Source organism: Fundulus heteroclitus, chromosome 12 (genome assembly GCF_011125445.2).
Source record: "Fundulus heteroclitus isolate FHET01 chromosome 12, MU-UCD_Fhet_4.1, whole genome shotgun sequence".
Classification (NCBI taxonomy): Eukaryota; Metazoa; Chordata; class Actinopteri; order Cyprinodontiformes; family Fundulidae; genus Fundulus; species Fundulus heteroclitus.
Window position 1 is genome coordinate 46,407,923 of NC_046372.1, and position 15,867 is coordinate 46,423,789.

A 15,867-nucleotide genomic window follows, 5' to 3' on the forward strand; every position below is an offset into this window, starting at 1 on the left:
ATAAACAGAACAGATTTCACATTTGATTATTAAAGATGATGTTAAAAGGCTGTGAGGCACGAAAAAAAATCACATGATCAAGTTTCCCTCTAGTTTTTTTCCAGCTGGTTTTGGAGATATTTTGGCTCACTTTACCCAGTACAACATTGCTCCGTAGCTGTATTATACTTTTGTCCAGGCAGCTGATGGCTGTAAAATGATGGACATTAATCTGCTTAGAGACCTGCAAAGATACCAGAAACCAGGTAGAGCACATGGAGAAAGAAATTACAGCAAATCTCCCTTTTTAAAAAATTTTTTTTAAACTTTTGAGGGCACTATTTTAAACACTTGTTTTTATTCTCATTCTCTATGAAGGCAGCAATGGTACACTTGAATAGATGTGCATGTGGAACCTAAATTTTTATGTCCCAAGTCCGTGGCTCCCAATCCTGGGCCTCGGGTCCACTTTTCTTCATGTTTTAGCTGTGTCTGCTCCAGCATAGACATAATATATATATTTATATATGTCTATGTGCTCCAGTGCACCAGATTCCAATGACTGCATTACTCCATCAACATCCTGCAGAAGTCTGTCAATCATCTACTCCGGGAACGGAGTAGATGATTGACAGGAACGAATATATTGGTGTAATATTCAGGTCTCTTTAAAAAAATATGTTGCTTGAGATTAAATTTGCTCGATAATCTTAAAAATGTTGAATATTTCAAGCCCTCGCTCGAGTCACGGTGGTTTAGTCCGCACTGTAAACACCCCACGCGCCAGGGGCGCTGTTTGGACATTTCGGAAGTGTGACGTCGTTTTTTTTCCGGAAGCTACTTTTTTGTGAGCACGCGGTGCGTCCGGCCTTTCCTACAGGGCAGCGACGACGAACATGGTGAGACGCTGACTCTCCCTGATAAAATGCGAATATTTCCCATTTAGCGCGCCTCAAACCGGTGTTATTCAGACTGTACCGCCACGTAAGGCTCTTATGTGCTTCCTGGTGGACGCGTGGAAAGTCTGGTTACTACAGGATTGTAGGAAATAGGTCGATTATGAAGCGCTTCTACCGAGCGACGCTGCTACTCTCAGAAGCTAACAGCTAGCTAGAGAAACATGGTGGGGCTAGCGAGGGTTGCTGTGGTGGCGTCTGGAGAAAGGGAGCTGGGCTAAATTGACTTTAGATGAGTGGCAGTGGTTGGCTCGCTAGAACTGCATGTTACCTGGTGGCTCGTTGGTTAGCTCCGTGGTAGGAGCGCCGACAGGAGGGCTGGAGATGGTGCATGTTTAAAACCTAGCAGCGTTTTCACACACTTTCCTCTCCTGGCGCCTTTCAGGCCAAGATCAAGGCAAGAGATCTGCGGGGCAAGAAGAAGGAAGAGCTGCTGAAGCAGCTGGATGACCTGAAGAACGAGCTGTCCCAGCTCCGTGTGGCCAAAGTGACCGGCGGAGCAGCCTCCAAGCTCTCCAAGATGTGAGTGATCTGTCCGCTCCTGCTTCTACATACTAAAAATCAGCAGTATTTGGATGCTTTAAGTAAATATGTCACATGAACTGAGAATATCTTTACAACTAGGAGAAGTACAGTAATTTTAAACAAACCAGGGGAAGTTTGTATATCGGGGGAAACGACCCCAAAAAGTTTCATCAATACTATTAAGACAAGAATTATTCATACACATTGTAAATTGATGGTGATATTTAGTAACTTTTACCTCTGCCTGCCTACACATCTATACAACTTATACGACTGTATAGATGTGATAAAATACACCAGTGCTCCATAGACTCCATCTGACCCGTAAGGACGTTCTGCGGGTCATTCATACCCTTAGTGAAATTTGAAGGATTTCAGGTTCTTCCTCATAGTTTGTGCTATTCTGAGGCAGCCCAGTTACTGACCATCTTCCTTAACTTCCTTCCAATGTTCCAGTACACGGATCATTTACTCTGGGAGAAAAGGCTTCCTGGTTGGGACTGTTCAGTTTCTCTGGTCAGTGATGATCCAAGTTGAGCTGATGTTCACTGACTGTTAACAACTGCTTACCAAAAGACTGAGACCTGAGAACTGTTGAGTCCTGGCTATAAGATAAGATAGTCTTTATTGATCTCACAATGGAGAAATTCACTCGTCACATCGGCTCATACAAGAAGGTGCAGAGTAGGGAAGGTGCATTTAGTTATATACAGTGAGTCTTCATATATACAATGGGTCAAAAAGAATACCAAAAAAATAAGAATACAAAAAAGGGAAATAGGAATGCAAATTTCTCATTTACATTTTTAGTGGTCTATATATATACATATATCTATGCGCCTACATACATACGTACCTACGCGTATATACGTGCATATACATTGTATACATATATACTGGCTGCAATGATCACACCCATTGTTCCGCTTTATTTTTAGGTTAAGCTGCGTCCTGAAGTATGTGTCTATGTTCTATGAGCCTCGCTGTGAGAGTAACATTTGGAGGTTTTAAGGCCAGCCCTGATGGCTTCCAGTCGGTAAATGAAGGCAGGCACTGATCCTTGGGCTGGTTTACAAACTGGGGGTTGTTTTTCTGAACACCTCCAGCGATGCTAAAAGCACCTCTGTGACCCTTCATGGCGATGCTGCTGCTGGTTTGTCCTGTCAGGTGTTGGATGTTCTGCAGACAGACCCCACGGGCTGAACTCCTGGAAACAGGACAACAGTAGCAAACATGTGGTCCCCCCCAGGAGCGTCAGCGTTGATCACCCTGACGCTGTGGGACCAAAGGAGCCCTGCTCCTTCCCAGCTTCTCATTCTTTGAGGAGCTCCACGGGTTCCCTGTGTCAGGGTGGAACGTGGTGGAGAATATAAACTTTGGTCATGCTGTGGAGGAGCAGAGTCTGTTAGAGATGCTCTCTGGATGGGAACCAGGCTACAGTGGTTTGTTTCAACGAGCAACCATCACCTGCTCACACATCTCATCACAAAAGTGTTTAGAAGACAACTATTTAAAGGCAGTGGCACATTATTTCTGAAGAGAGAAATACAGACAGGAGATTTTATAGTTATTCTAATGGAATATATTTGTGCAAACGTTTAGTTTCTACATCTGACCCTCTCTGGTGTTCCACAGCCGTGTTGTTCGCAAATCCATCGCCCGAGTCCTGACTGTAATCAACCAGACGCAGAAGGAGAACCTGAGGAAGTTCTACAAGGTGAGATCTGCGGCCTCCTTCAGTATCTGCTCACTTCCAACACACACAGAGCCGTCTGCTCAGGACTGTTCAGTTTCTCTGGTCAGAGATGATCCAAGTTGAGCTGATGTTCACTGACTGTTAACAACTGCTTACCAAAAGACTGAGACCTGAGAACTGTTGAGTGCTGGCTATACTGGCTGCAATGATCACACCCATTGTTCCGCTTTATTTTTGGGTTAATGTAGCATTATAGGCCTGGAGAAATGGAGGTTTGGTTTTGCTGTGGGATGAACCACTTTTTTTCCTGTTTATCCAGATGTTTTAAACTGCACTGTTTAGAATGTGTTGCATTGTAAACAATGGCTGCATTGTCACCTCTGCTGAAGCCTACCTTTGATCTTTCAGGGTAAGAAGTACAAGCCTCTGGACCTGAGGCCCAAGAAGACCAGGGCCATGCGGCGCCAGCTCAACAAGCACGAAGAGGGTCTGCGCACAAAGAAACAGCAGAGGAAAGATCTCCTCTATTCTATGCGCAAATTTGCTGTCAAAGCTTAAAGGCTTTTGTTATTGACAAAATAAAATCTGTTGAAAAGACTTGTTTTTTTGTCAGCTATTTTTTCTCCACAAATATCTTGCTTAAATAATGTTATATCCTCCAAGTTCTGGGTTTATTCAAGTTACATGTTCTTAATTCACACAATTTAAAAACATAGTGGATTTGGACGCTTAGTTGGATAAACTGGCCTCAAACTTCTAAATAACTTTTTTTAATTTAAGAATCCAAATTGTACTATACTGGTAATGTCAGATTGGTACAATTGCTGTTTGAGAAGAGTTTCATGGGCAAAACATTCTGCACTGAAGAAAACCTGAGACCTGTTGATGAAAGTGGAAATTCTGACGTTCTAAGTGCGAAGCAGAATGTGGCCAGCAGGGGGAGCTGTAGACTAGAACACATGGTTATAAATGAGGTGGGAGCAATATCTACAAATTAAGCTTCGACATGTAAAACAACGTGGCATTTAGGATAAAGTGCCCTAATCTAACGTTTTGACATTTCAAAACTGATAGGTTGGTATGATTTAAAATGAAGCCTTTTAAAATCGCATTGAACAAGAACAAAATACACAGGTTGAGATTAGGGTTAAAGCTACAGGAGCTAACTTGTATGTCGACACATTAAAACTGACTCCTGGGCCCTGTTTCACAGCTGATTTAGTGGATATCCAGAGTAATTTCTCCTGCTTACCCTGGCTTTTCTGTTTCAGAACGTTCGGAAGCAGTTACCCTGAGTCAAATTGTGACAAATTACTGTCATGCTGTCAGGAATGTTGCTTTTCACTTACTGTAGAGTTTAATGGGGATCTCTAGTCACCCTCAAAAAGTATTAAAACTACATGGAATGAAAACTTTCTGTATCAAATTTTGAAACTGCCAGCTCTAATTTTCTATACATGTATTTCAGGATCAATTAGCTGCATAGATGGCACTCACATTCAAATCACTGCTGCTTCACTGAATGAAGCGAATAAGAAGTCTTTTCACAGCAATAGTTTGCTAGTAGGCCTAAACACACTTTATATGTATATTCCTAAGAGAATCCAACAACTACCTTCTCAGGGACAGAAGGTGCCCCTGTCAGTCTTATTTCCTGACCCCTTCCCCAGATCTGAGCCTGGACAGGCTGATTTACCAATCACTTCCCAACTGACGACAACAGTCATTTAATTTAGTTCTTTATTTCCTGCAAGTGAAAATAAAGTACCTGTTAATATATTTTTTTTCAAATAAAATCATCCACCCTTTAAATACCTGATCCATATTTACAGTTTTTATAGGTTGCTTTGACGCAGCAGTCAACTCAAAACCCAAATTTTTCAAAACGGTTAACGCAGAGGCCTAAACAGTGGCAACAATGGTCAAAATTATTCATTTTGTTTGCAAAAGGTTACAACTCTGCCAAAACATTTAAAATATGAAACAAAAGCACATTTTGCCCTCAAACAACACAACCTGCACACAAATGTTTGAGCCCTTCCAATCATTCATTACACAAGGGGCAACAAAATACCACGCTTAGTGTGAATCAGTGCAGCATTGAACGCAGCTTACATGTCAGTGTCATTTGCCTTCTTTGCCTTCTTGCAAAAAATGGATCCAGAATCAGATATGCTGTGATCCAAATTTTATTGATTATTCATTCTTTTTTTCAGATTGTGGCTACAAATGAAATATTCCAACAGAAGATACTAGAGCTGTCTGTCTCTTCTAGTCTCTTCTCTCTTGACGAATAGGTCACATGGCCTCATCTTCATCACACTCAGTATTTTCCCTTGCGATGCACCAAGGGAAAAGTCTTCTTGCATGCCTGATCCATCCTTGACATGTCTCTGCATCTACATCATGGGCAGCAGCAGACATTGCATTGAGCAAGGGCATCTGCTCCTATAGGGGCAGTGATCATGTACCTTCCATCTCCATGCACTGAAGAATTCCTCTATAGGAATAGATATATCTGTATATACTGTATAGCAACATTACCTGTTCTCCAGTAGAAAAACTCTTACAATGGATGCAACCATGTTTCTATTGAGAACAGGTTGGACTCTTTGCCCCTCTAAGTGAAAGGCCATGATTTTCCACATGATAAATCATAGTTGCCTGAATTTCATCTGTAACTTCAGCCCTTCTAGCTACACTGCCACCTCACACACAGATTCCTCTTCCTCATAATCATCTTCCCCTGACTCATCTACCTCTTAGTCTGACTCTCATCTGCCTTAGACCATCCATGCTTGCAAAGAACAACACACAACATGGCGCCTTTTACGTAAAGCCTGCAGACTGACTGCAAATTGAAAATTTGTGTAAAGAGGTGTCAATCAGGTGCTTCAGTGATTTGATTCTGATCAAGAAGTTTCTAAGAGCTTGGAACATATGGTTTCTGTTTTGCTACCACAGCTAAAGCAATGGAGTTTGGACTGCATGAATGACATCTGCGTTAACTGTTTTGCAAAAGGGTGGGGAAAATGAGTCAAACCAATGAGAATGGGTTAACTCATTTGCAAGAGGTGTCTTTTGCTCTGCTGAGATGGTGATGCTGAAAACTGAGAGGTTGCCAGTTTCTTCAAACAGGTCAAAGCAACCAATAAAAACTGTAACATATCCTCCACACTGCAGTGGAATAATAGCAAGTCAAGATAAGTTGGACAACAAACTAAAACATTAACATTCAAAGGTAACTCAAAACAAATATGTTTTTAACCTTGATTTAAAGGAACTCAGGGTTTCAGCACTTTAACAGTTTGTTCCAGATAAGTGGAGCATAACGACTGAATGCTGCTTATCCATGTTTGGTTCTGGTTCTTGGTATGAAGAGTCGATTTGAGCCAGAAGACCTTAGTGGTCTGGAGAGTTGATATACTGATAAGTCTGTGCTAAGCCAGTGATTCATAGACTAACAAGTATTTTAAAGTCTATTCTCTGAGAAACAGGGAGCCGGTTTAAGGACTTTAGAACTGAGGTGATGTGCTCTACCTTCTTAGTCTTAATGTCTGATTGACTTTTTAGGCAGACGTGAAGACACTTGCAGTAATCAATTCAACTAAATATGAACGTATTGATTTGTTTTTCAAGATTCAGCTGAGACATTACTCCTTAAATTCTGGAAATATTCTTCGGGTGATAGAAAGTCAACTTTGTTATTGTTTTTAGATGCTTTTAGAGGTTCCGGTCTCAGTCCATCACTACACCCAGATTTCAGTTCTGATAAGTGGTTCCTAGCTGAAGCAGCTGACGCTGTGTGCTAACTCTTGATCGTTCCTCTGTTGGTCCAAAAATTATTACTTCATATTTTTTTTTGTTCAACTGTAGAAACTTTTGGCACATCCATGCATTAATTTCTTCTAAGCATTTACTCAGCGCTTGAATGGGTTCATAGTCATCTGGTGACATGGTGATGTAGAGCTGTGTGTCATCTGCATAGTATATGCTTATGTTTTTTTTAAATGATCTGAACAAGAGGGTGCATGTAGAGACTGAATAGGAGGGGACCCAGGATGGACCCATGGGGAACCCCAAAGGTGATTTTTGTAGTCTCTGATGTAAAGTTACCTACTGACACAAAAAAGTCCCTGTCCTTTAAGTAGGACTTAAACCAGTCGAGTGCTGTACCAGAAAGGCCAACCCAGTTTTCCAGGCGCTCTAACAGATTGGAGTGGCCGATAGTATTGATTGCTGCACTGAGGTCCAATATTACCAGCGCTGTGGTTCTTCCACAGTCTGCACTTATATGGATGTCATTAAAGTTGTGTATTCTGCAGCTCCACTTTTATGTATTCCTTTATTTTGACATGTTTCTATTTTTCTTGACTCTTGGGGTCAGCCCAGAAAGGCCATGTGGGATACCTGTGTGATTCTACATAACAAAAACTGAAGAAAAAACTACCCTGTTTTTGAACAAGTTGTTCCAGTTGACAACGTTAACGTTGACATGAGAGATGGCTGAGCTGTTTGAGATGCAATATATTACATATCAATTTCTAATTTATCAAGCACTTCCCAACTAAAGACAACAGACATTTCATTTCATTAATGAATTGTTATTACCTGAAAGTGAAAATACATTAGTTGTTAATATTTTAACAGATAAATAGCATTATTATTTCAAGTTGTATTTTCTACAGCTCGGTTTTTAAGTACTCCTCTTTGATTACACATTTCTGTTTTATGTAGTGACAGAAAGGTATTTTAATTTCAGTTGCATGGCTACAGTTTTTTATATTAGGTTTAACTTCTAACAGAGGCAAACTGTTCTCTAGAGGTGGACGGCCCTCTTCGCCTAAATGTCCAGAATTGTTTGTCAGGGAAAACTGTCCAACTATTATTCTGCTGTACACTCAAAAGTATAGAAAAGTAAAACTGTTGGATTCACCTTTAAGGACCTATGACCTAATTTCTAAAGCATGTACTTACATACATCATTTTGATCATGAAGACCTCAGTGGCCCAACCAGAACCTGGGCTTGAATCCACTTAAACAGCTCTGGGAAGATCTAATATGGCTCTCTTGACTTCAGACCTGAATCTTGGTCAAAGGTACTCATCTATATATGATTTTATTACCATTACAGAGTATTGTTTGAAGAGTTTAAAGTTATAAAATGTGTTTTATCTATTTTGGAATAACGCTGTAGCATAATTGAATGTGGAAAAGCGAAGCGTTGTTGATCTGGATGACCTGTAGATACACATCTAGATACCGCTTCAATATCCTGCCCTTGCATGAAGACTAGCTGGAGGGGTAAGCCTAGATTTACTGAACTCCACCAGCATCTCTTTGAGATTAACATGGAGGCAGCTCTCACCTCCCAGTCTCTGGAAGTCTCCATAAGGTATCTGTATGCATGCTGCTGTGTACTCCAGAAATGCTGTGGTAGGACTTTATGGGAGCTGTGCACAAACAAATGGCCACATATATTTATGAGCTGTAACAAACAGTGGGTCAAATTCCTCCACAATGGTGAGAGAGACTGATAAAGTCGGTCCTGCTGAAGGTGGTTCAACTCGGTATTGAATCATGGAGACTACTCAGATTTTCACACATAGTTTTGCCATTTTGGCTTTAGGTTGTGTATTTTTCTACATCTGTGGTTTGTTTTACAGTACTGTAAAACGTGATTGCCATCACAGATTTCTTCCCTTGTACCCTGTTACTTTTTCCTACTAAAAGTTCCCACTATTGTTTTCAAATCAGTTTATTCTCAGGCACAGATAACCTGAGTAAATATAACAAAACTGGTTTCAATTGTGCTTTTATTGAAAAAGGGAAAAAGCTATCCAAACCAACTTGGCCCTGTGAAGAAAATGAATTTCTTCCTCAACCCTGATTCCCAGTTGTGCCATTCTTGGCATCAACAATTACCATTAAGTGTTTGCAGTAACAAGTAACTTGTCTTTTACATCACTCTGGAGGAAATGATGTTATTGACATGCATGGCAAAAGTTTTACATTGGATATTGTTCCTGATCAAATAATCAGGTGTTTAGCAGGACTCTGGAGAACATGACTGCATACTGAGAAGGTCATTAATTTCATTCATTCAGGTTGTGTTAGACCAGGGACACATCTGAAAGCAGCAGGACACCGCCCCTCAAGGACCACTGCTGTAGAGGGATTGTTTGAATTCAGCCCCACTACAAGGTTTTCTAGTATTAATGTCCCCTTTCCACGAGCTCCACTTGGCCTGCCTATTTGGCTCCACCTACTTTGCAAGCATCTTAATAACAGTTTTTTTTTCTCATACTTCAGGCTTTTTTTGTACCTTCTCACCCTTCCTGCTCATAAGCAACTACTATCTCCCTTCTCCCTCCTCCTGCATTCCAGGTCCATTACACAAAAGATCAGATAAAAAGGAATCAGTCTCATCTGTGTAATCTAGAACAATGACCTATAAAAATAATTTCACTGCGGTCAAATATCTGCGGTTTTGCGCTTCAAAGTCCTCCTCATCATCCTCATCATGGCTGAGGCAAAATTTCCTCATAAAGCCCAAATTTACCTCCGTGAAGCAAACTTTGTAGCAGATCAGATAGTCATGTCTCCCCTCTCTTCTTCTTTTGAGTCAAAAAGTCAGATAGCAGTCTACAGTGCTGTGCAATAAATTCAGTTGCAGAACTGTGCAATTAGCATGGATGTCGATCAGACAGTCCCTGAGATATTGAAGTGTGCAAATACACGTTTTTGCAAGTGAGAGACAATGTAAATTATTCTCATCAGATCAAGAACCTGTGGAACCAGTAGTGTGTTTGTAACATGTGACATACTATGGACTGGGCTGGTGGTTTATAGATTCTCAGCAGGGGGCGATAGCCCGCACAGCTTTGGGAAAGACGCTGTTTTTAAATCTAATAAGCTTTTGATGCAATGTTCCCGGATCATTTCCCTGATGGAAGTTGAACAAACAGTACATTGTGCGGGTGGATATGTCTGGCCATTTTCTGGACTCGTGCAGCGTCCTGATAGAAGATCTAACAAAGCCAGCTCTGGGGTAAAAATCTAGATGTGTGAAAGAGGGTGATCTGAACACAATGCAATGTCTAGAATGTCTGTCACCTCTACACTAATTACTTTTCTACTGCCAGTGTTGTCAGCTGTTTGGTTCCCTACAACACTCAACTCCTCACTGTCCTTTGCAGAGGCACATCGTCAGCATGAAGCTTTCAGCAGGTTTTCTCACACTATCTCTGTGTTTTAGCACCCTTTCCTCTTCTCCTGTGCTTCACTCAAGCCCCGCTGACAATCCAGGCTGCTTCAAAGTCAACAGCTGCAAATGCATCATGAAGGATGGCAGTGGAGTGATAAACTTGAAAGCTATGGGCGACGCAGAAGGTTTCCTGGGACGTTTGAGGGCCGTGCCAGTGGGCAACACATCTGTAGACACAGAGATCCTGTTCTCCTTCAGCCCCTGCCAGCACTTCTCCCAGCCAGAGGACCTGCTGGGAGGCGACTGTACCAGCGTTGCTGCTTGCCTCATTGTCAGGTAGAAGAACAACAACTGTCATTGGGAAACATTTGTTTTATTAATAGTTTGTGTCTTGGGTCCCTGGACATTTAATTTATATTATTTTATTTATTTGTTTTACCTCTGGCTCTGTTGATTCAAATTACATCTAACTTCGCAAGATTGTGTATTTTGGGGGTACATTTTAATTTCTAATACATATTTCTGTAATTTTAAAATGAAATAAAGCACTTTTCATATCTTTGGGTTTCTATTTTGGAATTTGATCTCATTACAGAGTACGTTTTTGTTACTAAAATAGCAGCTTGATATTTATTTCTTTTCTTTATTCTTTTCCTGATGTTGACATCAACACCAGTCAACAATCCAGGTTTCATTGCTTTCCCCTTGGGGAAAATATTGTTTAATTTACTGTACTTTTACACATTTCCAACAATTATATTTCTGTCAAGTTTTAAATAACTTTGCACAACATAAGTTACTGACATTGTTTGACACTCTCAGGCACAGATAAAACGTTCCTAAAAAATCAGTTGCATATCTGGAATGGAAAAAGCATCTACATTTGTGTTTTCGTTTTTCCAAAAAAAAAATGGGGAGGGAGAATTTAATGACTAAAACTGCCATTTATGGGGTTATAAATTCAGAAGATTCATGCATATTGGAAGTTTTTATACCCAAGAATCTTGTTGAACAATAATATTGTTTGGAAATCTTCAGGAGGATTTGTTTGTGTCTAAGGGACACAGATGGAGCATAAATGAAGGACATGCTCTGTGGCAGAGATCCCTAACTGCAGGTTAAGCCTTTACAGAGTACCAGCAGCCTTTGGACAACTCAAGTGAAATGTTCTTGTGCATAATGGAGGAACAGAAAATACGTAAAACAGAACCTTGGAAATACTTAAAAATGAGAGTGGGACTCGGTGCGAGATGCCACATGTCATGAAGTGAAATGTTATGCACTATTTTACTCTTTGACTGTTACTATTATAGTCAAATCTAACACCTACTTTATTGCACTACATTTAAACACAATTAGAAAATCAAAGTCTATTAATTAGAGTAAGGACCTTCATCTCCTGAGTTTGTAAGAGTCTGGTGAGAAGCCTCATTGCTCCAGCTGTTGATTGGACCTTGGCCACTAGGGGGACCCCTAACACACTAATAAAAGAAAAAAAAAACGTGCCCTCTTTCAGACAGTGCTGACTTGACGTGTTTGCGAAATGCCTCCAGCTCATTAAAGTCAAACACATTATGAAACAAACATATTTGTTTTAGTCCCGTTCTGTTTTTCTTGTTTGATGAGGTACCCGGGGGTCAGTGGACACATCAGCCACTACATAAACTATGGCGTGCACGTAGGGAATGAGTTCCACTATAATCACACTTTGAAGGTGCTGTCCGTGCTGTACTTTGGTGAGCTGAAACACAAACCTTTTCATACATCGATTTTTTTTTTCATCATGACATCACGACAGTCTTTTTCTCCTGTTCTAGCTCACAGAGAACAGCCAATGACTGTCGCTCATTACCGCTGCAATCCCAACCGGTCCAGGTCCACCGTCCAGGCGCAGGGCCTCAGCAGAGCGGGCCCCCTGCACATCTGGGTGGAGAGCCCCTGTGCTTGTCCAAACGCCTGCACCATGGGCGATCTGGGTCTAGGCACCATCTTCCTCATCCTCCTCTCGCTCAGTGCAGCTGCATACTTTATCCTTGGTAGGATTTTCTTTTCTACAGAAGCTAGATAATATTAGTTCATGGCCACAAATGTGTTTATACGATGCAAAAGTATTTCTGCCCCCTAAATATTTCCACATTTTCTTTACTTATGACCGTAAACACCCTTGTGTTTTATTGGGATTTTATGTGGCAGACCAGCACAAAATAGTTCATAATTGTGAAGTAGAGGGAAGACGATGCATTATTTCAACATATTTTAAAAATATTAATCTGAAAAGTGCCTCGTGCATATGTATTCCCTCCCCCACCCCCAGGTAGTTCTTTCTAAGATTACTTTTTGCTGCAGTCACAGCTACATGTTTTTTTTTTATTTGTGGCATGTCTCTTCCAGGGCTGCACATCTAGTAAAAGAAGATTTTTGCTGGTCGTTCTTTAAAACATTGCTCAGGGTCACACAGATTAACTGGAGATGATCTGAGTATAAAAGGTCTTGACACTGATTATGTACTCAGGCCATTGAAACACATGAAACTGCTTTGATCTAATCCAGAGAGCTATACCTCATCGGTACTGTGTCATACGAATGGCTACCTGTACTGACCTTTGAACTACAAGAGTCCATGCTCACCTTAACATTACGTAATATAAACATGATTTTAATGCTTTTGTCATTTGTAAATCTATGTAAATACAAATATGATAAAATAACACTTTAAATGCAGCTCACTGGACAATTGTGCAGTTTTTTGAACAGGCTTGAGGGCACCACATATGGTCCTGGGGGGCTACCTGGTGTCCGTGGGCACCATGTTGGTGACTCCTGATCTAATCCATACTACTGCAGCTCCAGATGCTCGTTTAGGATTGTTGTCCTGCTGGAAGATAAAACCTCTGTCCCAGTCTTAAATATTTTGAAGCCTCTGACAGGTTTTATTCCAGAATTGTTCTGAATTTCATTAAACCAGACTTCCATTTACTGATTCTCCCATCTGAATTGTGGATCATTACAGCTCCTCCTGTGAGTTTTATTCAGGTATGCAGCTGGCCTATGCTGTTTTCATTTAATATTTTTTAGGGGTATCAGACTAAAGCCTAAATACCACACTTTGCTAGATTGCTAAAAGATATTGAAAATCTTGTATCCTCTTCATTCCAAGTCACATTGGGTTGGTCTACCACATAAAATCCCGGCAGTTCACTTTGTGTATGTGGGGTCTTTCTTTCTCTGGATACTCTGGTACAAAAATGTCCAGATTAGTTAAACTGGAGACCTTGTGTTTATGTGCATGTTGTCTTGCGTGTGTGTGTGTGTTAACTCTGTAATGGACTGGAAACATAAAAGGGTTTATGCTGCTACTCATCAAATGACTGCTGGGATATGTCCAAGCCCTCCTTACGACTCAGGGCAGAATTGGGTTGTTTGGATAGAAAGATTTCCAGGGAAACAAATATGACTCAGTCCTTCAGGAAAACGCTGTCACGTTGTAGAACTGAGCTTTCTCCTCTGTCAACAGGCTCCTGTGCACTCAGACCATTCCGGAGCAACAGCGGGGTGCAGATATCTCCAGAGCACAGTGTCTGGTGTATGATCTGCTACCTCTGCAGCGAGAGACGGCCCCGAAGAAGACGATGCTACGCAGACCTGACGCTGTGACTGATGAGCGGTACAACGCTCACTCTGTATTTATTAAAGTACAGTTTACAGTGTGCCTGCATTGATCTGGATCAGAAGAGTCAACTGTGTTTAGGTTGTTTGCAAAAGGCATCTGCGTCTCATGCTCTAATGTTGGAGGTGAAGCTCACACAGTGGAAACAAGTTGTAAAACAGTAATGACACGGCGATGTTATAAACAGAACCCGGAGCAGAAATTGTATACACAGCCCTGATAAAATGCCAGGGTTTTGGGATCAGAAGAAACGGGACCATGCAGAATCCTTTAAAAACCTTTCCTTGCATATAATACATCTCACAGCTTGTAATATTCCTCTGAAAAACAAAGGAATCTCTTACTGTGGGCAATGTAAAAGAATAAAAAGCAGTGTGAAGGCCCTTAAACAGATACTTTTCTGAAGTAGCTTCTTCATTTTCAGTGGCTAGTCTTGTTGAGTTCGCATGTCCCATCAATTATATTGAATTTGAATTGTTGCAAAGTATCTGAGGGATCATATAGTACCAATGTTTCCATCAGGAGAAAGGTACAAAACGTTTCTGATCTAAAAGTGTCCATGGTACAGTTTAAGATCAGACTGTGTGAAAAAACCTACGTATCACCATGCATACTCAGAACACAAGCAATAGTTCCCTCTTGTTACTTGAAGTGTTGGCTGCACAGTGGTCAGTTCATAGCGCTGCTACCTCGCAGCAGGGAAGCCCTGGGCTCAAATCCCAACCTGGGCTCTTTCTGCATTGTTTGCATGTTCTCCCAGTCTTTTCCAGTTCCTCTGGCTTCTTCCTACAGTCCAAAAACATGACTGTTAGGTCAATTGGCCCCTAGGTGTGAGTGTGTGTATGCATGCATGGTTGTTTTCCCTGTGTGTCTCTATGTTGTCCGGAGATGGATTGGTGACCTGTCCAGGGTCAACAATCACTTGCCCAGTGATTGCTGGGGATAGGCACCTTCAGCCCTGCACAGATAAGTGGTTATAGACCATGGATGTTTCTTGCAGTTCTAAGCACTCCAAAAAAGTAATATTTAACAACTGGAAGAGTAAAAAGTTTACATGTAAGTAAGTCAGTATGAGGGATTGACAATGCAGATGACTGTCCCTGTGGGACATCTTTAAGCTCTTTCTGGAGGAGTGAATGCTGCTTGTCAAGACTTGATGCAATCTGCTGGGTTTCCTTAGATTGGAAACATTTTGACTAATCTGTCTGTATGATTTAAATTGAATTTGACTTTGTAAAGTGCCTTGAGATGACGTGTCTTGATTTGGCGCCATATAAATAAAATGTTATTGAAAAATGTTGCTATCACACTTTGTTTCTATGGAGAATGGCTGTAAGAAAAACTACAAATGAATTTGAATGCGAGGAGTGGTGGTTTGGGGGTCCCTTCAAGTGTCCTTGGTCCTGCAGGTGGGCTCCTGGTTGTGGTGGTTGGTCGACAGGAGGTGTGGGGTAAAGGGTGGGTGTTACATCGGTACAGCATTGAGGTGGGCAGCTGGGGGTGGAGGGGCTGGGTGCACCTTTGTAGAACCTCATGGTTCCTGGGATCACAGCTACTCTGGGGGAGCACTAGCTGCACTCAGCTGAAAAAATTACCTCCAACTGCTCCTGCTTCGGGGGTGGCTGCCTTGGTGGAGCTGCCCACTGTTGTCCTGGGGGTCTCTCGCCACAGTCTCAGCTGTGTTACTCTGGGTTAATGCAAAACATTGCAGGGACCAGTTTTGAAGCTGGGGATTTGGGATGGGACTCACCTTAGGGCCCACTCCTCCATAATGTATGTGACACCACATAATAACAGGGTCTTAGGTTGTGGGTTGATGGACTTCAACGTGGACAG

The 15,867-nt window shown here is 41.5% G+C and overlaps 2 protein-coding genes across 2 annotated transcripts; both read left to right on the forward strand.

The window, feature by feature from the left end:
• The first annotated feature begins 739 nt into the window (after positions 1–739).
• Positions 740–3,753, forward strand: rpl35 (ribosomal protein L35). The gene is made up of 4 exons (XM_012850026.3): positions 740–878; positions 1,321–1,457; positions 3,096–3,177; positions 3,565–3,753. Exons 1-4 carry the CDS (start codon positions 876–878, stop codon positions 3,712–3,714), a joined length of 372 nt encoding a protein of 123 aa, XP_012705480.1. The 5' UTR covers positions 740–875; the 3' UTR covers positions 3,715–3,753.
• Positions 3,754–10,371: 6,618 nt separating this feature from the next.
• Positions 10,372–14,848, forward strand: LOC118565066. The gene is made up of 4 exons (XM_036144685.1): positions 10,372–10,700; positions 11,991–12,100; positions 12,182–12,400; positions 13,879–14,848. Exons 1-4 carry the CDS (start codon positions 10,372–10,374, stop codon positions 14,016–14,018), a joined length of 798 nt encoding a protein of 265 aa, XP_036000578.1. The 3' UTR covers positions 14,019–14,848.
• Positions 14,849–15,867: the final 1,019 nt, after the last annotated feature.